At 41.7% G+C, this 24,618-nt stretch overlaps 1 protein-coding gene across 6 annotated transcripts in view; it reads right to left on the bottom strand.

The window, feature by feature from the left end:
- Window positions 1-4,333: 4,333 nt before the first annotated feature.
- The window catches only part of BTBD7 (BTB domain containing 7), an 87,079-nt gene continuing 66,794 nt past the window's right edge, over window positions 4,334-24,618 (bottom strand). For 3 of the 6 annotated variants that reach the window (XM_060620613.3, XM_060620612.3, XM_060620614.3), the window contains 6 exons: window positions 22,718-22,878; window positions 19,090-19,233; window positions 16,980-17,169; window positions 13,793-13,971; window positions 11,847-12,293; window positions 4,334-9,640 (listed from right to left, as the gene is read on the bottom strand). In XM_060620613.3, coding sequence (XP_060476596.1) covers window positions 8,825-9,640; window positions 11,847-12,293; window positions 13,793-13,971; window positions 16,980-17,169; window positions 19,090-19,233; window positions 22,718-22,878 — 1,937 coding nt within the window. In that variant the 3' untranslated portion in view covers window positions 4,334-8,824. The other 3 variants (XM_078447887.2, XM_060620615.3, XM_060620616.3) reach the window with 3 other exon arrangements.

Here is a 24,618-nt window from a genome sequence, read left to right on the forward strand (position 1 = left end):
GGTGCATGGAAAGTGCCGGAAGGAGCGCACGCTTGGGAGCAGGCTGCAGGGTGTCAGGAGAGCTGGGACCGAGCTGAGGTGGAAGAGGAGGAGGAAGGTGTTGCAGGGGCAGGACGCCCCCGGGCAGGGCTGGGCGACGGGCAGGGGTCAGGGGCCTCCCTGGGAGCTGGAGAGGGCGGAGGGCTGGGTAAGGCCCCGGCAGGGCAGGAAGCACAGCGGGGGGCGGCGGGTGGGGGGCAGTGGGAAGTGGGCACACTCTGGTCTCTCAGGGGTTTGGCGCACCTTCTGGAATATACAGAAAGGGGAAAAGCAACTGCATTTAGTTCAGGCACGGAGGGTGGGGAGGAATTTAAGGTACATCCCAGAGAAGACTCTGGATACGGAGGATACTTACGTAGCTGAGTAGTGTAAGGCTGAGGGGTTTCAGGAGGAGGGCGCAGAAGGCAGCAGCTGCCCGCAGCACCTCACAGCAGCCCCGCGAGGCAGGAGTTTCTTGCTCTGAGAACCGGAACAAGACTTCGGTTCAGGGTGCCTTGAGGATTATGAGGCAAAACACACAAAGTCCACCATCAGAGCTCAGCGAGCAAACTGCTGTCACCCCATTGAAGGATGAGGCCCCTGAGGGTGAGCTGCTTGACCCCAGGTCCCTGAGGCCCGGATGTGCCGTGGTTGGCACCCCCGTGACTGTCCTCACTGAGCCCTTCCTCCCTCGGGTTTCCTGTCCTCAGCTTTTCACTCCCTCCGAAGTCCAGCCGCCGCCATCCAGCAGATTCCCCAAAGTTTAGAGACCAGTGATGCTGGCCTCCAAATCTGAGGCTCTGTGAGGAGGTGAGGCTCCCACCCCGGGGAGACTTCAGAGGAGGACGTCACCCTGGTGCCAATGCAAAGCTCAGGCGGGCATCTGAGGAAATGTGCATGGGCAGCTCTGGGGCGGGCAGGCGGGGAGGTTTCAGAGACTGAATAAAAAGGGGTCCGTGAGCCAGAAATATGCAGATGGAGGGACATGTCAGGGGGTCACTGAAGTGAAGCCCATGAAAAATCCCAGTGTCATTATCAGTGCCATGTGTAAAGCTGCATTTGGAGCAGGGACAGTGCAAAGTTAGCAGGTGACGGAGGGCAGAACCTTGTACCTGACTTCGGTCCTTTCCGTCAAAGGGAACGCGCTTCAAACCCAGACAAGCAGAGAGAACGTGACAGGGGGGATCTGGGGATCCTGAGGCTCACTTCCTGTGGGCGGCATGCCAGTGTCCTTCTGTACAGGATGACCAAACACCAGGAATGACCAGATGTCTCAGTTCATCTGCCCCCCTGGTGCCATCAAGTGGGGGATGGTAGGTTCTGGTAACTGGCATCGTGGCGGGGGGGGGGGGGGGGCAGGGGCGGGGCGGGAAACCTTCCCTGGTGTTCCCTTGAGGATTCTAAGACGAACATTCAGTTATTGCTGAATGATCTCCGAACACCTGCAGAAAGCAGCTGGATTAGGAACGGGGTGTTGTAGCTCCTCTCTCCCGCCCCCACCCCAGAGCCACTCAGGCTCGTCTCTGCGTCTCACCTCCCACTCCCTCCTTCCCCAGTCTGCAGCCTTGCCAGCCTCACTCTCCATGGGCTGCTAGCCCAAAGCATCTTTTGGGCCTTATCTCCCCAAATCTCTGAGCAGCAAGAAGGGTGGAATTGGTCTCTAACTTCTTTTAATTAGCTTGAAAAGGTAATACATGCATGTAACTTGAAAATTCAACCAGGACAAAATGTGTACGTTAAGCCCCCACCCGCTGACAACGCCCCTTAAGGCCGTCCTGGGAACATTTGTACAGACCCCTTGGACATCTTTTCATCTATGCGGGTGTATTACAGACCTCCTTTGTCTTGTTTTCCCACAAGTAGGAGCATGGTGTGCATTACTTTGTATTTTCACTTCTTTTACTTCCTACATTCTGAAGATCATAGTCCCTGCTTTTTTTTTTTTTTTAACTTTTTTTTTTTTTTTTGAGATGGCCAGGGAGAGAGTCCCAAGCAGGTTCTGCAGTGTCGTCACAGAGCCCAATGCGGAGCTCGAACTTCACGGAACTAGGAGATCATGACCTGAACCGAAGTCTTAACCAACTGAGCTGAGCCACCCAGGCCCCTCACAGTCCTTGCTTTGTAGCCAGGCCCTGCCTGGCCTTTGGAATGACACATATGCTGGTTTCCTTTCTACCTGGTAGGCGGCCTTAGCCAGCAGCTCCCCCTAGCTGAACTGTGAAGGTCAGAGTTCCTCCAAGTTGATTCCTGGGCCCTCTTTTCATCTTTTTTGTTTTCAATGTTTATTTTTGAGAGAGAGAGAGAGAGAGAGAGGGAGGGAGAGAGAATGCGTGTGCATGAGCAGGGTAGGGGCAGAGAGAGAGGGAAACACAGAATCCGAAGCAGGCTCCAGGCTCTGAGCTGTCAGCAGAGCCCAATGTGGGGCTGGGACTCACAAACCGCAAGATCACGACCTGAGCCGAAGTCGGATGCTTCGGCACCCCGGGCCCTCTTTTCATCTTAAACCTTTCCCCCGTAGTCACCAATCTACTCCCAAGGCTTTCCACGTGCCCACATATGTAGACAACTCCCACCTAGCACCTCCAGCTTAGACCCTTTCCTCTGAGCGTCTAAGCTTGCGCAGAATGGCCAAGTGCAGACGACCGACATTAGACTCCCAACTTTCTGCCGACCCGACTCCTCCTGCCTCAGGTTCTGCATCTTCCTGGAAACCCTCCCCCCGAATCCCTCTCCTCCTTGCGCTGTGGTTCGGGCTTTCCCTTGATTGCACTCTGCAGCTCACTTCCTTCCACACTAAGTCTTCCCAATCCCGGGACCGGTTAGACCCCCAGCCTTAACTTCTGTAATAATCCAGTGTCTTTTGTTCCTCAAGACCCAAAAATTGTTATGGGCATGGCTGTGTCTTGTTCATCACCGTCATCTCAGGACTTAGCAGTCTGGCAGTTAGAAGTCACTTACTTATTGAACAAATAAATGTTTGCGGAACAAATGCACGCCTCACTCATGCCTACCTCCACCCCCAGCACATTATGCTTCCCTGCCCGGGCCACCACACCTCCTGGTGCGCCGTACAATCCCATGGTTCAGAACTTGGGCTCCGGAGCCACACTGTCTGGGTTTGAGCCTGAGGCCTTTACTAACTTACTAGGTGTGTGACCTTGGACAAGTTACTTGATATCTCTGTGCTTTGGTTTTCTCATCTGTAATAAAATAGCACTAATGATAGCATGTATTAAAGGAAGTACCTAATTCATTGATTAAAGAAAAAAAAATAAAGAAAAATAAAGAAAAAAAAATAAACATGAATCTGGCATGTTTCGCCTCCCATTCATTCCTGGGCCATGTCGAGCCAGTCTTCCCCTCTGCCATGATAACCTCTTACTGCTCTGTCCTGCTTTGTTTCTGGGACAAAAGTCATTTCCAGCAAGAGTCCAAAGTTTCTGAGAATAGGTGTCCTGTTGGCTGTCTGCTGTGGAGGCTGGACCCAAGAACTATTCCTCAGTGCCCTAAGGAAAGGTGAGGCCTGATGTGGCTAGGGAGCTGCCTGAACCCGCTGTCCTAGGGCCATCTGCAAGCACAGGAATGAAGTTGACTTATTCAATTTTTCATTTTTAGATCTTTAAGAAGCTCACATACAAAAAAAAAAAAAAACACCTTATATTTTATCTTGAAAGTCCACAGTTAAACCTAAGATGGAGAATCGCCTTAGTAAGGCATGAAGGTGGAAAGGTTAGAATGAATTTATTAGTAAAATGATTAAAATAAAAATGATAGATTTTATAGCAATTGAGAAAATGGGAATTAGAAAACTTTGTTTCACATATGATTTTTCAGAAAACTAGTCAAGATCATCAAGATCATGACTCCATTACCCTTTCAAATTGAAAAATATGAAGGAGCCCTAGTTTGAAAGAGAAAAAAGTGCAGACGCTTGGACACCTATGAGTCTTGGGACACATCTGGGTCTCTCAGTAACCGACCACCGTGGTTGGCACACTCTGGGCGGGGGTTCATGCGGTCAGGATGCAGAACTTCCTTTGGAGACCCCTGTGCAAGTAACTTTGCTACAATTTGTAAGCTGAAATCTCTCAGAAATTTCCCAGTGAAGTAAAAGAATGAATCTGACTCAGATGAAAATGTGGTATTCCAAGAAAACCGTAATAATTTTTAAAAGCCCCTGATGGACTGAAACCCTGGAGACACAGGGGACATTCACCTTTCTTCCCAATTCTACCCTTGGGGTGGTACCATCACCCCACCCCTAAGTTGAGGATTGCGTGCTACAGGGCTGAAACAGACTATCCAAGTCAGCAGATTCTATACAAGCCGTTTATTTGAAATGCCAACTATATGTAGGATAAAGTCAGTGCTACATGCTTATTAGTAACAGTAGAAAAATAGAACCAGTGGAAACCTTTGTACAACCGTAATGATACTCAAAAGAGAAATGTATCGTTTTACAATGCTTCACACAGACGAATTCAAGTTTGGAGGTACCTAAATAAAAATACTATATATTTCTTTAAAAAACACTATGTACAATTGAAGCGTAAACAAGTTTTACAAAGTACTGGTTATGCAGGTTGTAGAAAACACTTGCATAGGACATGAAATCCGTTTAAGAAAAATTTCTGAGCCTTTAGCATTGAAGGCACTTGACTTCATAGCAGTAACAGCACAACCACAGGAAATGCAGTGTTGTAGAAGATGCCACCTCTCTGAAGTATAGATGTGGTACACAAACGGCAAGTGGAATTCAGGAATCTGTATCTTTGAGCCACCCCATCTAAGAGCAGGATCCCACACCACCTGCCCATGGAACCCGGATACACAGTCACGTGTAGTACACAAAGAAGCTTCCAGAGCTTACCTCGTCTCTTAGAACCCACGTAAACACACCAACACGAGAGGCTGTTTTCAAGACACACACTTGTAAGTCATCTTTCTAGAAACGGCCACAGCGTTATGATATTCAGAGTGTGGAAGGCTGACACATGGTCTGAGGGTTTTCTAGAAGGAAAAAAAAAAAAAAAAACCCAAAGACTTGCCAATAAAACAATTGTGCAACCGCTATTGCAATCTCCAGGACAAAAAGACAACTTAACAGTTCATAAAACATTGTTCATATGACAGTGTCCATGGAAAATAGTCAAATACCTTTTAGTGTGTGACGGCAACTCTTTTAGCAAGGTTATGTGTAATGAGGTTTGAAAGTAAACCACTTAGTAGACAAAGTAAACCATTGCAGAACCGGGAATAGCACCCATCACTGCTGCTGTAATAGTAACTTTCAAATGAAAAGTTGAAAGTCAACCAAATAATAATTAAAAAAAAAAAAAAAAAAGTCATTTCCCTTTGAGTTCATTCCTAAGCTAAAAACATGAATGCCTTAGAATTGCAAAACAAGTGTCTTAGAAGTGTTTCATGAAACACATTTCCCCCTAAAAGGAGGATGACACATCACGAAAATACCTATTTTGCTGAGTAGTTACTGAGAAATGTTAACCCTTCCCCTCCAGAGACTGGTGCAGGGTCGGCTGGGAGCCCCTGCCACCCCCACACCTTCCCCTTCACACTCTGCATCATCACCCTCATTCAAATGGACAAGGACCGTCCAATGCCAGAATGTGAACAAACAACCAAAAGAAAATCCAATAAAGGATGGCAATCTTGTAATAAAGAGTTGAGGACGCAAAACCAAGAATAGGTAAAGTTTCAGAGACAGTTCGACAAAAAGACTCAAATACAAAGAACTTGTTAAAAATCCTGAAGATCCAACTGGTTCTGGAAATGCCAGGAGAGCTTAGGTCTAGGATGTATGCCTGGAGAAGGCTAAGGGGGATGGGACAAAGGCCGTGATATATGGAAAACTCAAATGGCTGCTTTTCAGTGATCGTTTTTGCCTTTCATGCTATTTCTTTTCGAGTCACAGGTGACTTTGTAGTTAAATTATCCATCAAAATCACAAAACTAAGACAAAAATATAAGAAAAAGACCAACAGCATCTTGAAGAAACATGGATCTTCTCTTTCTGCTCCAGGGGCTAAACGGTAGTTCTCTAAACTGTCACACAGTGGGCACTGAGGGAGGTGATTGTCTGATGGCCTGATTGTCCACGGTCTCAAGAGGAGATCTGGTATTCTTTCTGAGATTTCGTTCTCATGAAATTTCTAAACTGAGTGACACGCCAGGTCCCAAATTTTATATTCTACATACGCTTTTTTTCTCTAAGAGCCATCTTACTCAGGCTTCACATTTATCTTAGTACAACAGCATTAGAAGATTTTAGTGCCAGGTTCGCATTACAAAGGATTGAAGAGTTGGGTTCCAAAGCCAGAGGCACACAGCTGTTCACCTACCCCGGCCACCACGCCTCACAAGGTACATCAGAAGTCCACTGTCGCCCACCCGAACACACACAAGCCACATCTGCTTACCTTCTGCAAAGTCTCACCAGTCCACAATCCCATGGGTTAGAGTCAGTTCCTCTCTACACACAGTTTAGTCAGAGCAGCTATTAAATTAGTAAAAGCAAACTTCATAAATTAAAGTAGGAACAGTGGCCACTTGTTTTTATGTTTGGGGAATATGAAAGAATATTTGATACATTTTCAGAAAAATGAACGTGTGACGTCAAATAGCTCTTATCTAACATTTTGAAAAATATAGGTCAGAGATGAGAAAGCTTTTTCCCACCCAGATTAGCTCTACTCACTCTTATTTGCGGTACTAGCGTGGTACGGTCTGAATTCAGAATAGAAATCTAAAACTACATCAAAGTAATTCATGTCAAGACATGTATATAAATACACGTTAAGGAATATGATGGAATTAACAGTTTTGTTTCTGGAGACAGAATGAGATCGGCTTCAAAAGACACCATCATCTATTATAAAGAGTCAAACCTCCTCAAAATGAGAACAGAGTCCTATGTTTTTCTAGCTCTAAAAAAAAAAGGAGCCTCAAAGGCGAAGCTAGCCAACCTCCCAGGGGCTGAGTGTTCGCTCCGGGAGGCATGGAGCTCAGTGCGCACCACCGCCGGCATCGATGAGCATGCCAGCAGCAGCCAACTCGGCGGGCAGCACAACGCGGGGCAACGGTTGGCCGTATGCGGATAGACTGATGAGTTCCTCATCTTTGAGACTACCGACTGTTAGGATTTTTTAAAATGTCAGATTATTCCTGAGTGTATATCCACAGGGTGAAGTAGGAAAGACTGTAAGAGAAACTACAGCTTCGGGAGAAATCAGAGTTGTTGACACCCAATAGAAACCTATTTACTTAAAAGTGCATGTAATTCATTTATATGGTAGCTTGTAAAGGCTCCCTAGCCCTGCATAGTTTTAGAGTGAGTGTGAGTGATTCATAGTTTTATATATATATACATACGCAGAAAAGAGGCTCCCAGACATCCTTCATATGAGGGGATGTTCAGCAAGTCTCTTTTCTTCTAAGTGCTACGGCTGTGTGTGTATGTGTTTGTAAAAATACAAAGTGAATGCTCAAATAATGTTAAAGTGATTTAAAAACTCAAATACTAATATATTTACACTGGAGAGTAAGAAAAAAAAAACAGTCCTTAGCTCACACATTGCCCTTCCAAGGGAGAGGATCTTAAAAGATCCCATGTGCTCAGTGGTTCAGTAAAATCCCAAACCAGCGCCCCCCAATGGAGTTCAAGTAGGACATGTAGTGTTTCACTGGGAAAAGAAAAAAAAAAAAGGTTTCTTTTTCTTTTTTTGGTGACAAAGCATTATGCGTTCTACAACAACTTTTTTAGGACACCAAAATTCAGACACACTTTGAAAAACATTTAAAAGAAAACATAGGCTTACAAACACCAAATGACATCCATTAAGACTGAAGCCCTTTTGTTTTTTTTTTCCCACAGAGAGCAAGACAACTGAAGGCAGCAAGCAGTCCTCAGCTGGAGAGTCGAAGCTCAGAACCAGAAATCCCGTAGTGCAAGCTTTAAGTCACTTCGTTATTTCCACTGCCTTAGGATTCCAGAAAATCTGATGTCTTTAGAACCTCATCTAGTGATACGCTGATCCACACTACCAGCATTCGCAGGAATTCTGACAGCGTCCACACTGGGAACAAAGCAAGAGCTTTAAGCCTGGGCACAAAAGGCTTTGCTCCTTTCTGTTCTTTATGGAACCAGAAAACTTCAGGATCCTGATTGGACTCCCGCTGGAGGAATGAAGACCAGCTCCCAAAGACTTACTAAGTAAGAAAGAATGATACTAGGTTTATGGAGACTGAGCAGGAAGATTTCTGAACTAAAACGATTACTGAAAAGAGAGGAGCATTTTGATGTGCTGTTCTTTGGAATTTCTATAATTAAAAAATAAACACAGAACTATTTCATAAGAAAATACATCTTAGTGTGCAATCCAATGCACGTGGAAACTGGTAGATGAAAGGTAAAATGCAAAAAAGTATGAAAATACAGTTCCTTTAAATGTGGCAATAAAGTGTAACATACTGATATAAAATCAACACAGATAAAATAAATGTACAAGTGCAAAAAAAATCCCATCATTTGTAAAGAGAAAAAAAAGTGCCAGCTTGCTTGCTCTTAAAAATGCTTCCCCACATAATTGTTCAAACACAAAATAGACAGATGCAGCATTCAAAATAACCCTCTTAGCATGCCATGTCTAATAAACATGTATATACAAAAACGAGAATAAACTAATGTGAAACAGTTCGCTGGCATCAATAAACTGGTCTCTAAGTTGTTGGGTTACATCATAAAATGGGATGTTTCACATCTCAGGCACAGACGACTTGGAGGTTGCTCTCAGAGGGCAGACTTTTTATAGAGGAAGTCTGGCTTGCTTGGTGACCTCCTTCCCCTGCTTATTGAATCTTCCCTTTCTAAATCGGAATTTCGCTGAGCTCCATGGCCCAGGGACTCGCTGTCGGCCAGTCTCCTACTGGGTCTCTCTTCCGGAGCTTCAGAGCTGCATGCAGAATGTGAGGGTCTGTTGGGAGTCAGCCCAAAAGTCAAGTCAGTTTCTACTGCTGTTCGTCCCCTGACGTGGGCTGGACCATTGCCAACATTTTCTGGGGCTGCCAAAGGAAAGTCTGACCGCTGGGGAGGTTGCTCAACGACATCAAGGTGTATTGGCTCATTCTTTTGTCTGTGTAGATGCCCGTCAGGGGAAAGTGGATATTCTCTCCTAGCTTCTTCCTGCTTTTTAGGAGAGGTCTGGCTAGGTAGGTAGGCTGACTTTAAGCCACTTGGTGATGCCTTATTGTGGCTATACAAATCGGGACCAAAATATCCACCTCGCGAAGGGGAGGGGGTGCGTCTGCCAGGAGCAGGCGTAGAAGGTCTGCAAGCAGCATTTGAGAAGTCATAGAAATCCGGATATTCCTGCTGATTTTCTCGAGCATCTGCTTTTTGCTCTAGCGTGTGTTTCTTTCGAGACGTGTGTGTGTGCCTCTGTGGAATACACGACAGATGCTGGGGAGGCCCTGGTCCTACTTCAGAAACTGATTGGCTTAATTCTGTGTCAACAGCCAGTTCTGGAAGCCTCCTGTCCTTGAGTGACAGTGTGGACACACCCATGGCAATGTCCGGCATTAGATCGTTTAGCACAGGTTGGGTACACTGCAAACAGAGATAAAGGAAGAGAGGTTAAAAGAAAAAGGCCCATGACACCCTCTTTGTAAAACTGATGTTCACTGATTTTGCTTCCTCATTATAAAAGTAATACAGGCTTAGTTTTAAGAATGATAAAAATATAGAAAACCATAGAAGCCAAAAAAACCCAAAAACAAAAACATTAACCTTCCCTGAGATAATCACCATTAACAATTTAAGGTATTTCTCACTTTTTTTTTCTCTGCACATATATTAATCTTCACAAAATGTAGTGCATATATAAATCTGTGGCTAAATTTTGAGATTATTATTCCACTGTACTGATGAGCCATGGCTTACTTAACCATTCTCCCACTGCTGATATGAAGGCTGTTTCCTATTTCTCATTATCGTAATCAAGACTGTAATGGGGGTACCTGGCTGGGTTGGTGGAGCATGTGACTCTTGATCTTGGGGTTGTGAGTCTGAGCCCCACATTGGGTGTAGAGACTACTTAAAAACAAAAGCTTAAAAAAAGAGACTGCGACAAACATACAAATAAATTACCTGTAAAAGGAATTTTATTTAAAATAAAAAGTAAGGGGACTAGGGTGGCTCAGTCAGTTAAGGGTCTGACTCTTGATCTTGGCTCAAACCATGATCTTGCGGTTTGTGGGATCAAGCCCCAAGTCAGGCTCTGTGATCACAGCGCAGAGTCTGCTTAGGATTCTCTCTCCCTCACTCTCTCTGCCCCTTCCTTGATCGTGTGCATGTCTGTCCTTTCTGAAAAGAAACTTCAAAATAAAATAAAATTGAAAAAAAATAGAACTTTGTAATTGTAAAACCAAGGGCCGGGCCAACAGGATGGGAACTTGCCTTATCAAATACTATCGACCTCTGTTGCTTCTTCTTTTTTTAAGGGCTTGGGAGGACAGGTGGGAGAGTAGGTAGCAGGGTATAAAGTGAGGAAAGAATATAATTTGACCCAAGGTGTACACTAGTCCACAGATTCCAAAAGCTGTATTAAAAAAATTTTTTTAAATGTTTATTCATCTTTGAGAGACAGAGAGAGACAGAGCATGAGCAGGGAAGGGGCAGAGAGAGGGAGACACAGAATCGGAAGCAGGTTCCAGGCTCTGAGCTATCAGCACAGAGCCTGACGCGGGGCTCGAACCCATGAACTTCGAGATCATGACCTGAGCCGAAGTCGGACGCTCAACTGACTGAGCCACCCAGGCACCCCTCCAAAAGCCACACTTTAATAAAGATTCCCTGAATTAATATATGTATCCTTTGTTTTTCTTTTTTTTTTTTTTAATTTTTTTCTTTAACGTTTGTTCATTTTTGAGAGACACAGAGACAGAGTGCATGTGGGGGAGGGGCAGAGAGAGAGGGAGACACAGAATCCAAAGCAGGCTTCAGGCTCTCAGCTGTCAGCACAGAGCCTGCCGCAGGGCTCGAACTCACAAACCATGAGGTCATGACCTGAGCCAAAGTCAGACACCCAACCGACTGAGCTACTCAGGCACCCCTCTTTTGTTTTTCTATTGAAGGCCACTGATAATGTGTGACTGAGCAGAAGGACTTAAAAATCACTATTTTTTTTCAGAGGTATTATATAAACAGAAATTCAACCTTTCATTCAGTGCAAAACTGAACAAGGTCCTCACTTAATTTACTAGCTATTAACGCTAGCTACTGTGGTTCCTAGTCAAATGAGCCTCCTGACGGAAGAGCTTGCCAGAGGCCGACGCAGGCATGAGGACCGATCATCCATCTACTTTCTGAATGGGGAATCTTCTGCCACATTGCTCCTGACAGTACACTTAGCTATAAATAACTTTCCTTTCCTACCCCATCAAAGCATTTGGTAGAAGAGCAGATTCTATAGAAGAGAAGCTAGGGCAGATTCTAGACGTGTGTTTGAATGGAGCATCGTGAAACCGAGAGCATCCAGTGGCACTGCCCAGTAACATCATCCCTTCTAAGTACCTACAATGAACACAAAGACAAGGAAGGTGCCAACCACCCTCCCCACACACCCTGTCTCTCTTCCTGTCTTCTCACTTGGCCTTACCTCCCTCTCTCCATAGTCCTGGAGTCCACGCTTTCGGCTTGGTGGCAATACTTCTGGGCACTGCTGAGTCCCACTAGGGCTCTTGGAGTCAGGGAAACCGCCTCTCATATTCCATGAACATTTTATTTGCCCTAAATTAGTGAGATGTTAACTTACCACTTGTTTCTCAGAAGTTACTGCTGCTGAGGTGGTGGCGGTGGCGGCGGTGGCCACAGTCTGTCTCCCCAGTCCTGTGGTGTTGGTGCAATCAGGTGCTGCTGCTTTAACACCTGGCAAGTAGACGGGAGGGGGGCCGGCTTTAGGGGCCGTTCTGGAGTGAAACAGTGAATGATTACAGGGATAAGAGAATGAACGCGAAGGATGCTGGCTGGGAGGTCTTTGTTTCCAGCCTGCTTTGAGCTGGTTATGGATTGGGGTCGCTGGGGGGTGGTACGGAGGTGGCGGTGGGGGCAAGGGTGGATGGAAGGCCACAAAAGAGTCCAGATCTGTAAACATGGTTTCTGCAGTGGGGGTACTGTTAACTCGACATCTCCCAGACTGTCTCATTGTCAAGAGCGGACTTTCATCCCCAAAACGTTCATCCGGAAAGAACTTGTGAGGATTCTGAAAGATTTAAACAAACAAGACATTTATCAGCAAATTTTCTAGATAGAAATTTACAGGCTGAGAGCATTAAGTGAGATCCTAAGAAAACCACATTCAGCAAGAGTAAAAGGCACAACATTATTTCTCTAGGCCAGAAGCCCAAGAAAAATTTACCTTAATAATAGCACAAAAGGATAGAGTGGAGTCTCTATAGCCTAAGATACAGCTATCAAGGAGAAGAGCTTAACTAAATATTCCAGCAAGCAGGTTGGTAATCTCCTGCAAGATTATGTGATAATGCAAAAGCAGGAAATAAAACCTAATTCAAATGAGTCTTTGCTGAGAAAATAAAATTAAATACCAAAGGACAAAAAGGCATACAAGTAAAGATCCTCCTAGAACTTTCTTACAAAACATCTGCACTCTGTCTGAAATAAAAACTATAAAATACTAATCCTTACCTATTACATGTAACTCAGTTTTATGAGCATTTTGATAAACATTATGTAAGAATACTTAATCTGTAAAACTTTAATGCAATTTAAGATACCAAATTAAGATACAGTTTAGAATGTCAAGGGGGAAAGAAATGTATAGTATACAAGACTATTTCATGGATGGAATCCACAGCAAAAAAAAGAAAATCAAGAACCTGTAAGTGGCCTGCTCCCTTGCCTAAGAACATCACACCACATTCCCCTTTGAAGACTCCAGCTAAACAAGTCTAGAGTCAGTGGCAAAAAAAATTCAATCACTTGACCAGACAAAATTAAATTCTACTTTAGGTTCTGATTTAGTGGCTGTGAGCAGACTACTTTACATATTCTTCCTTCACTGCAAAACCAATGCTACTGCTCCTGCTCCTGTACTTGGTCACAAGGGAGTTTTTTTCCCCATGCTGGTTACCAAACAAAAAAAAACAAAAAAAAACCCACATTCAGTTTTTGATTCTCGTGCTTATAGGATTTGCAACATCATGCAAAAAATTTCTTATTATACGGAAGAGGAGGGGAGAGGAATAAGAGGGGCATCTGGAAGACCTGTTAAGTCTGGTAGTAGGCCACAACCCGAAATCTAGAGACCCAACGAGGGACAGAGAGCAGTGGAAGGTCAGAATTTTCTGCTTCCTTTTTCACCTTTGATGGGCATGCACACCATTAACTTTTAGCAGGCCTATTAGGTATTAAGAGACATAGCTGCTTACATACAGCACCTCTCGTCTTCACAACATCCACTTTATTGGTAAGGAAACTGATACTTGGGAGTGGTTAAGTGGCCCAAGTTAACTGGTGAGCAGCAGAGCCAAACTATAACTTCAGCTCTCCCACCAGAGCCCATGTGCTCCATCTACTCCACACCCCGCCTCTACCCAGGGGGGACTTCCAGGCTATCCCAGACCCATGAGGCAGTGAAAGGGCATGCACTAAGAAGCAGATGCGTGCTGGGAGGGCTCCTGGAATGTCTGAAATACCACCTGCACAGGCTCCCTATTTCACACAGTCGAATGCCATCCCCACCTGCAAGAGCTCTGCAGCCGCGTCTGCAAGACCGAACTCTCTTAACACTCGAATTTGAATTTCATAGCTGACCGTGGCGCCTTCCCCACAGTTGAGTGCATAGGCTCTCTGCACCTGCTCAGTGTGCCGTAGTTCCTGCAGACGTCTAACCATGTCTTTCATAATGAGAAGACGAGGAACTGAAAAAAGAAAAACACTCTGTAGGCAAAATATCTGAGCTGCATCAAAGGTCCCCCACTGAGCACAAGCAAGAAGGCCTGTGTTGTTCTGCATTAGAATTTTAATTTCCTGGAAAATACTAATTTATGTGCTTCTAATTATTTTTTAAAGTTTTAATAAAATTTCACTGTGCTCAAAATGCTGCTGATAATACGAAACAGTTACTGAACTGTCTTCTTAGTTCACAACCTAACTAAAATTTTACTTGCATATATTCTCTTCTACATCTCAGGGTATTTCAGAAATCTTTTAAATATATTCATTCTTTTATTCAAATAAGTTTCTGAGTCCTGGTTATGTGCTAGGTATTGGGCTTGGGTACTGGGGTGTTCAGAATCAAAGATATGATCCCTGTCCTCGAAGAGCTCTAGTTTTAGTGAAGTAAACTGAGTAAAGCAGTAGAGCACAGGCCCTAAGTGGTCACAAAGGCAAACATGTGAAGGATGCTGACGGGACGTGGAGGAAGGGTCCACCTCAGATGGAGGCAGGCAAGAGAGGTTTCCTGGAGGAGGGGAATCCTGAGTGGAGTCCTGAAGAATGAGAGAAAACCCAGGCAGGTAAAGAAAGTAGAGTGAAGGTATGTGTCTCGAGCAGAAGGACAAGGCATGTATCAAACACGCAGGTGACAGTATGGCACAAGCAGCTGGCAGGATTAGCGAACTCAGGGTTCATAGGTACAAGCAGGAGTAGTGTTAAGAGAGAAGGCGAGAAAGATGGGTAGGAACAGATCACGAATGAGCCTGCATATTACGATAAGGAATTTAAATTATATGTTGTGAACAACAGGTACTCCCTTGTGCAGGGGAAGGAAGGACAGGATCAGGGCGGTGACAGAAAGCGTGCTCTGAGAACAGTGTAAAGCAGGGGTTGGCAGACTACGGCCTGTAGGCTGAATCAAGCCTGCTGCCTGTTTTGTCGATAAAGTTGTACTGGCACACAGCTACATCTATTTGTTTACGTATCGTCTGTGGTTGCTCTTGACAACAGAGTTGAGTAGTTGTGATGGAGACTGCATGGCCCACAAAACTTAAAGTATCTACCAAATGGCCTTTCCAGAAAATGTTTGCCGAGTCCTGGTGTAAAGGCCAGAATGGGAGTAAGGTTAGAGGCAGGAACACCAATTGGGAACCTAGACTAAGGCTATAGCAGAGGGTGGGGAGTCGAGGATGGAGTCTTCTATATCTAAGAGACAAACTGACTAGAGTAGCCACTGGTTATTATTTCTGGGGAAAGGGAGCGACCATTTACTGAGTGCTTACTTTGTTCCAGGCATACTCCTAAGCATCTTACTCATGGGACTTCCTTGAATCTTCATTAACAACACTAGAAAGGAGACATTATATCCATTTTTCAGATGAAGAAATTAATGCTAAGTAAGTAACCTTACCCAAAGTCACATAAAAGTGGCAGAGCCAGGATATGAGCCCATGAGTCTTCTCCAATAAGCTACATGGCCTTCCTTAGAGTGTGGTGGGCAAGGAAGAGGGAAGTATCAGATAACACCAGAACAGGGCCAGGTCTTGTTAAAGCAAGACAAGAAAGGCAACAAGTCCTACTCTTCTGAATGTACTTAATTGTGAATGTCTTTGGGCTTTTTAGATTCAGTTCTAAGATTAAATTACGCTATTTAATTGTATTAATTTGAGCTGATAAAAACCGGCTAATTACTGTAGCTTCAATATCTGCATAAATTAGCTACAGAAACATTTCTCTTCATACTGTTGTCTAATGTATACTTTAAATAAATGACAGTCAGTATTTTGTCACTAGTGGCCAAATCTGATAAGGCCAACAACTGATCAGACATTAGTCCCAGAATAAAATGTGCTCAATTAAAAGTTATTTTTTTTTTAATTTATCCTTAATTGAAACAATATTTATAAGCAGAAAATGAATGAGGCTAGTTCTTTTCCTTTTTTTTTTAAATTTTTTTTTAAATGTTTATTTATTTTTGAAGGAGAGAGAGACAGAGAGTGAGCAGGGGAGGAGCAGAGAGACAGAGAGAGACACAGAATCCAAAGCAGGCTCCAGGCTCCAAGCGATCAGCACAGAACTGGATGCGGGACTCAAACTCACAAACCGTGAGATCATGACCTGAGCCAAAGTCAGATGCCCAGGCACCTGAATGGGGCTATTTCTAATAGCGCTATACAGTTTGCAATGTGTTTCAATTTTGCAGTAGTAACTGGCAAGAGCTGTAAATCTCTGACCCCCCAGATCACTGTGCATTTTCTTACCTTAAAGATGGACACTAGAGCCCTTTGGTTAAAGTCAACATCACCTGATGCTCAGAAAATTTTGGATATAACAGTTATATCTCAATCTATGGTCGATTTCCTCAAAGTCATCACATAAGCCTGCACTACCAACAGAATTCACAGAGCAGATCCTGGGAAGCTGGATGGATCTCTAGGAAACCAACAGTGATAACATTTCAGGGGACATGTCTAGACTCAAAAGATACAAGTTTATAACTCAAAGAGTCTTCTGTGAGAAATACTTTATGGTGATGAAAAATCTGAATTCCTTTGAACTAGTGGTTCTCAACAGGAAGCGATTTTGCCCCACAGGGCACATTTAGCAATGTCTAGAAACATAAAAATGTTTTCAAAGGGTTGTCACAAAGGGGTGTGTGTGTGTGTGTGTGTGTGTGTGTGTGTGTGCATGCTACTGGCATTTAGTGAATGCAGATCAGGGATGCTGCTGAACACCCCACAGTGCACAGGACAGCCCCCTCAACAAAGCATATGTCAAGACAGCTAAGGTTGAGAAACTCTGTGCTAACCGGAAAACCTGTATACACCTGTTACTGGAAAATAAAATATGAAACAAAAAACCGAGCCTATTATGAAAACAATGAGTAATGAATTTTGGAAAGCTGAGAGAATGAGCACATATAAAAAAGGCTACAAAAATGATCAGATTATTCATTTAAATATAAATGCCTGACAGAAGGCTACTGCCTCACCTGGAATTTCATTGGCTACGACTGAAGGAGGGCTTGACTGGTGACTGCTGATCTGCTGGTGGCTCATCATGTGACAGCACTGTGGCACAGCGGTACTAACCATGTAAAGCGTGTCTGGCACATTGGACATCCTAACCATTCGCAAACGCACAAGATCTGTTTGTTCCACCATCATCTCGTCCAGCACTGACTGAAAGAACAATTCAATATGAAGAGTATCAGTCAACCATCTCTGTAAATCACATCCGGAGAAAGATTATTACCTTCAGCATATAAAACGGGAAGTAATTTATTGTTTCCAGTGTATGAAGCTTTAAAATAATGAAAGGAGAAAGAACTCCTATCTCTTTAGTTTTGTTGTTTGTTTGTTTGTTTTAGGTAGGCGTCACATCCAGTGTGGAGCCCAACACGGGGCTTGAACTCACGACCCTGAGATCAAGACCTGAGCTGAGATCGAGAATCGGACACTTAACTGACTGAGCCACCCAGGAGCCCCTTTACCTCTTTAATTTTTTTTAAAAGCTCTTAAAAAAATTTTTTTTTGAAGTTTATTTGAGAGATAGAATGAGTGGGGAGGGCAGAGAGAGAGGGAGAGAGAGAGAATCCCAAGCAGGCTCCACACTGTCAGCACAGAACCCAATGCGGGGCTTGAACTCACAACCGTGAGATCATGACCTGAGCGGAAACCAAGAGTTGGACATTTAACCAACTGAGCCACCTAGGCGTCCCAACCTCTTTAATTTTTAAAAAATATTTCTGCAGCATCTTTGAAATAATCACCTTCTGAAAAATTTGCTTTTAATTGAAGTATTTGAAATTTGAAGGAAGGTATAAAATCAATCAGAAGTAATTTATATCTAAAGTTACTATAAAGAAAACAAGGTATACATGGGCTAAATATCAGATCCAACAAGAAATGTTCAAAATATAAAATACTGAAGATCAACTTTAAATCAACAGATCTATATATAAACCCAATTGTTAAGTTAGTTTCAGATGAATTTCAACTGCAGAATGTCCAAAATGAAGTAATGTATAAACCTTTTCCACATTTACTGAGGGCAATTATCTATGAAGTGTGGGTACAGCCATCTGGGAACAGGGAAGTCCCAGGAGGACTATCTGATCAGCTCCCTGCTGCCCCATTCTGAGACAGAGCCGAGTGCGAGGTAGTTTATTACAGACCTTTTATCATCAGCTGCAACCCTGGTAAAGGCTGTGATACTTGTGTGCTGTTAAGGACTGAACTTATTTCTGAAAGACGAGACCCAACCATTATGCTTTTTTCCCGATTTCAGACTATTTAAGTGTCAACTACTCAGTAAGAGATAGATTATCGATCTAGTCAATAAAATTAACTTCTCACAATCCTTTCACATATCTTAAGTTAGGAACTCCGACAATCAAAAAAAGAAAAAATTTAAGATAACTTAATTCTATACCCAAACAATGCTTTCCCTGTTAATTTATTTCAGAAAGCTTAATGGTGATTTCTGACTATCAAAGAGTGCCAGTTCCTCAAAAGGCTGTCTCAAAGTTCTCAGGGCTAAATACAGCTAATAAAAATCACAGTATTCCATTTTCACATTACCGTATTTTCTTGGAGTTCTTCATATTATAATACATAATTTACTTAGAAAGCCTGAAACTGTCTTAGTTTTATGTACATATTCTGAAACTAAAATATAATTTCCAAAAGCCATTACAGAAGCATTTTGCAAGAAATTGTGTCATTTCTTTAGTTTAAGAAAGACAAAATGTGTGCAATCTTTTCAGAACATTATTCCCATCTTGAAGATCACAAAATACTGACAATCATCTCCGTAAAATTAATTTTTTTCCAAATTAACAATTTGCAACACAACTAAGATAAGAAAAATGTAAAATGCAATTTAATATAAACTAAGTTATAAAGACATGCTTGATAATTAAACATTTCAGAAAACTATTCTGGTGAGTAAACTAGAGTTTACTTTAACTTTCCCTATTATCAAATATTTAGGCTATCTCTAAATATTTTTTACAATGCCACAATGAATATCTTTGTGCTTATAAGCACAAATTACAGTTCATAAAAGGCACTCTAATAACTTAAAATGATTTTCATTACCTTTGCTTCCTCCACATATGGAGAGAATAGTCGAGGACGAACATATATTCCAGCATTTTTTTGCCGTAACCAGGCATTTGACTTTCCACCCTCTGTTGTAGGAAGCATATCTGATGGAGGAGTACTAATCAAGCCTCTTTTCATCTTGGAAAAAAAAAATTTTTTTAGATGAACTGAAGATTTGAGTGAACTAGAATATTACTAAGATAAATAATTATGCCTATAAATCATAAAAATTTAGGAATAGATGTTAAATTTCAAAATACTCCTAATGTTTAACAATATTTCAAAAATTCAGCAATAAAAAGGTACTACAATTTACCACTTTTCTCTATACAGAGGAAAGATGTTTTTAAAAGAAGAGCTATAATAATTACAAATATAATGAGCTGGACCAGTTTTCAGAACTTTTAATGAAAACCAAATTCTGTTTTTTTCCTTACTCATCTAGACATGGATTCCATCCTCCCCCCTCCCCCCAAAAGACAAAGGAACATCTTGGGCCTAGATCTACAGTACAAGGAGACAGGCAGTCTGCATGGTGGTTAGGGGCGGGAGCTCTAGGGGAAGGAAGACTTGACACGAAACCCTAACTCCCCATTTAACAGCTGCATGACCACAGACATGTCCCTTTTTGGTTTTTGAATGTTTTATTTTTGAGAGAGCACAAGCAGGGGAGGGGCAGAGAGAGGGGGACAGAGGATCTGAAGCCGGCTAACACCACTGACAGCACTGATAGCAGTAAGCCCCACGTGGGGCTTGAACTCAGGAACCTGAGCCGAAGTCGGATGCTCAACTGACTGAGCCACCCAGGTGCCCCCGCAGACATGTCCTTTTATCTGAGCTTCACTTTAAGGGCTTCTAGATGGCCCTGGAGATGGAACACTGCACATCTATACGTGGTGGCCCTGTTGTTTCCGTGTCTATGCTGGGAGAAAATAAATCAAGTACCTACAGCTCCTAAGGTGGTTGTGAGGCGGTCATGAGGTAAAAGCACTCCACACACACTAAGAGTGTTTTAAGGTTTTAACAGCATGACTAAGCAAACTTTCACTGGGGACTTAGGCATGAAGCATGGAATTAAGAACAGGGATAGGTATTTTCTAAAATTTTTTTTTAATGTTTATTTATTTTGAGGGAGAGAGAGACAGAGTGCGAGTGGGGAGAGGGGCAGAGAGAGGGAGACACAGAATCCGAAGCAGGCTCCAAGGCTCTGAACTGTCAGCACAGAGCCCGATGCGGGGCTTGAACTCATGAACCGCAAGATCATGACCTGAGCTGAAGTCAGACACTTAACTGACTGAGCCACCCAGGCGTCCCAGAGATAGGTATTTTCTAACTCTACTAAACAAAAGTTCTAAAGTATTTTTCTAAACCAAATTCAGAGTTCAATTTGGTTTGTGTCCCAGGTTTTAAACAAAACCAAACATCGTTTCTCCAATATTATTAATCTTATTAAATATAATAAATGTCTAATTGCTGCATTAGTTAAAATTATTTTTAACTAATAAAATATAGCATTAGATAGTATTTAGGAAACAGGCAAAAACTCGTAACCCTATTTCAACCATAATAATGCTGATATATTTCCTGCCAGTATTTTTTAAATGGGTGTTTACAGAATTGAATTCTAGAATACATAAAAATGCATTATTTTGTATACTTCTAAAATTATATTCCATTAACATTTTTCATGTTGCTGTATTAGTCTTTATGACTATTGTTCAGGGCAGCAAAATACTCTTTTGAGTAGTCATACTATAGTTTACTTTTATTTTTTTCTGTTATTAGACATTTAAGCTATTTCCAAATATTTAAGGACAATGCTACTAATGTACCAGCTATGCTTCCCCTACGGGATGGTAATATTATTTCAAAAATTATTGACTTAATAGGTGAAAAAAATGGTAACTTATGGCTTTATTTTGCTTTCTTTGGTGTGTGTGATTACTAGTGAGACTGACCATTTTTTCTAATCAGAAATACCATAAATATTTAATCATTTCCTTCTAGTTTTTCCATATTTCGATTTAATATTTAATTCTTCAATCTAACAGGGATTAATTTTGTGTGCAAGTGAAATGAGGGTTTAACTTTAAACAAATTTCCCCTAGCTCATCAGCTAGTCTAGCAATGATTCACTGATTTCTGATAGATTATTATATGTTTAATTCTCTCTTAAAATTTATTTATTTTGAAAGAGAGAGAAAATGAGCAGGAGAGGGGGGGAGGGAGGGAGGGAGGGAGAGAGGGAATCCCAAAGAGGCTCCGCTCTGTTAGCGCAGAGCCGAACACAGGGCTCAAATTCACGAAACCGTGAGATCATGACCTGAGTCGAAATCAAGAGTTTGACACTTAACCAACTGAGCCACCTAGGCGCACCTATGTATTATGTACACTATGTATTATGTACGCTCTTATGTATTAATTAGGATCTTTTTCCCAGCTATTTTGTCTCGTCTGTTTTTCTATCATCACAGATTAAATATCTAAATTGTTTTGTTTTGTTTTATTTTGTTTTAAAGTAAGCTCTAGGCCCAATATGGGGCTTTAACTCAGGACCCTGAGATCAAGAGTCGTATGCTCTACCAACTGAGCCAGCCAGGCGCCCCTTGAGTTTTATAATGTATTTTAAATTCTGGAAGAGTTATCCTTTCTTCATTATGTTCTTTTGAGAGAGTTTAAAAAAAAATTCGTACCAAACAAACAAACAGCAGGGGGGGAAAAAGGGAGGAAAACCAAGAAACAGACTTAACTACAGAGAACAAACGGATGGTTACTGGAGGGGATGTGAGTGGGGGTGAAATAGGTGATGGGAATTAAGGAAGGCACTGATTGTGAGGAGCACTGGGTGTTGGTAGTAAGTGATGAATCACTAAATTCTATACCTGAAACTAACATTACACTGTATGTTAACTAACTGGAATTTAAATAAAGACTTGGAAAGAAAAAAAATTAAAAAAATAAAACATTTGTATATAATGGAAAAAAATTCTTATTGGGTTTTTTCCAGATGACTTTTATGTTTCTGAGCAGTTGAAAAAACTATGTCTATAAACAATGCACTAACGTTATAAGCCAATTTGTATACAATATTTATAATATTTATTTTTCACATCCATTAATTCAAGCAATTACTGGTTTAAAAAATTCACTTTGAAAAAATTATGAAAGTAACATGATCAGCTCCATTAATCTTTAAAGTACAATCAGAAGATTCTATCATCCTTTTCACACTAAACCAATCTCCTTCCTTCCTGCTCCCTGATATATTGCTGTGTTTGAAAAGTCTCCAAAGGTAATTTCTACCCTTTCCTTTGTGAATAAGGATCTACTTGATCTACGCTGATAAATGGCTGAAGTAACCTCCCCTGGAGACTATCCTCTTGAAAAAGTGAGACCGCTATCCCCACTTAACTCTCATTCACCCAACCTTTAGCTGTGCCAGTGGCCAACACTGGGGACATGACATGGTGCAAAACACGTCTGTCTCTGTCCTCGTGGACTTCACAGTTTCACGGTACTCTTATTAGTAGAAATTATGTATGATGATTAAAAAAAAAGATAAGCCTGCACATTTTGGTACATTTTATTTTCATGAAAGGGATGAATGAAGAAAGACACTTACTGCATCACTGAGGACTTCACTGTTTATAGGTAAGATGTGTTCAATTCGCACAAAAGGTAAGAGAGAAGAAAGGATCTCTCTAAGCTCTTCGATGTCCAGGTCTCGTCTTTTTACGCCTCTTCTGTTCACACTGTGGGCAGTGCCACTCAGTAAGTTTGGCTCTATGAGACAGAAAATGAGAAGTCTCCAACCAAATCCAAATTTTCAAACTTTTCTCTCTAGTATGCTTTCAGTAACACTCTTTATACTTAGGTGCATCTGCTTTAAAAAGGATTATAATTTTTTTTTTTTGTCTTAATACCTTTAAGAGAGATGTTCTTCGGCAAGACAAAAGCATGATGTCAACTTTTAGGATAACTTTTTTTGATTGTTTTGCACTACGGAATAAAGAATTATTTTCCATATACTAATTCAAAGGAGAAAAGAGGATAATCTATTAAAATCTAGTTTGACCAAGGGCTTTTTTTTAAGCTTTCTCATTGCTGTGACCAGTTTTTAGTACAATTAAGGGCACTACAGGGCAAGTGGTATTTCTGGTCACTGTAGGTTATCAGTGTACTCATTAGGCTACCATATGTTTACCAGCAACTTAACAAGATATTAATTACCTGGTATCTAAAGCAGCAAAACCTAATGTACACTGTATTTAACTCTGATTTCTATGATAGTCTCCTAAGTTTCTTACTATGGGAATGTTAACTGCAAAAAGTGACCCTTTGATCTCTGACATGCAATATATTTCCACCGTCCAGAGCAGAGAGTCAAGGTTTTCTTCATTAGGTATCAGTGAAAGGGGAAGATCTGGAGTACATATAACCTCATGATACTGAGGTAAAAAGAAAAATTACTTAAATTTTGGGAATATGTAATCATGTCTATAATCTAGGGACTGTATTTTTCTTAAAAAACAAGATCTTTATCATTCACAAATATAAATGCTGCCTTTTTTGCAAATACTCTATAGGCAAACAGGCATTTCCTTTAAATCATGTGATAGGCAGATGGATAGAGAGATAAAGAAATAATTATTTTTGAAAAGCTAAGCTTTTTCTGGCATCATTCAATAAAACTGTTGCGAGCATGTGGAAAAAAGGTGTTTTTTTTTCCTTGCCTTGCTATGATTTGGCTTCATACTTACACAAAGCATTGCTTTTCAAAAAGAAAATTTCCCCTTAAAGTTGTGAAATCTTAGAGAAGACTCCCAAATACATCACAGCTAAGGGCAGAACCGTTATATATAAAGGTGACTAAAAGGTGCAGCCTGGTTTGCTTAGGTTCCTTCTCATTCTCATCCCTGTGAAAGAGTCTTCTGTTCTAACCTGGTCTGAAAACTACTATTTTAAGGGAAATTTTATCGGGGTGCCTGGCTGGCTCAGTTGGTTGAGTGTCTGACCTCAGCCCAGGTCATGATCTCATGGTTCACAAGTTCAAGCCCCATGTTGGGCTCTGTGCTGACAGCTTAGAGCCTGGAGCCTGCTTTGGATTCTGTATCTCCTTCCCTCTCTGCCCCTCCCCTGCTCACGTGCTCTCTCTCTCAAAAAAAAAAAAATTTAAAAAAAAATTAAGGGAAATTTTATCAAGGATGCTCATTATCTGCCCAAAATAAATATGACATTTCATCATTACCAACCTTGCATCAGTGAACAAACCCATGGCCTACAATGATTATGAAGAATTATATACAATCTATTCTTATTATTTGGAGTAGTCATATTCTATAGAGTCATTGTAAACACTTTGTAAATATTGAACCACTGCTCCTAAGGGAAAACACATGGTTAGGTTCCTGTGAGCCTCTGGTCCCAACAATTTTGTCAACCGATCAAGACATAACCTTTTTTTATTTTTATTTATTTATTTATTTATTTATTTATTTATTTATTTATTTATTTTTTTGACAT

Source organism: Panthera onca, chromosome B3, assembly GCF_046562875.1.
Source record: "Panthera onca isolate mPanOnc1 chromosome B3, mPanOnc1 haplotype 2, whole genome shotgun sequence".
NCBI classification, from domain to species: Eukaryota; Metazoa; Chordata; class Mammalia; order Carnivora; family Felidae; genus Panthera; species Panthera onca.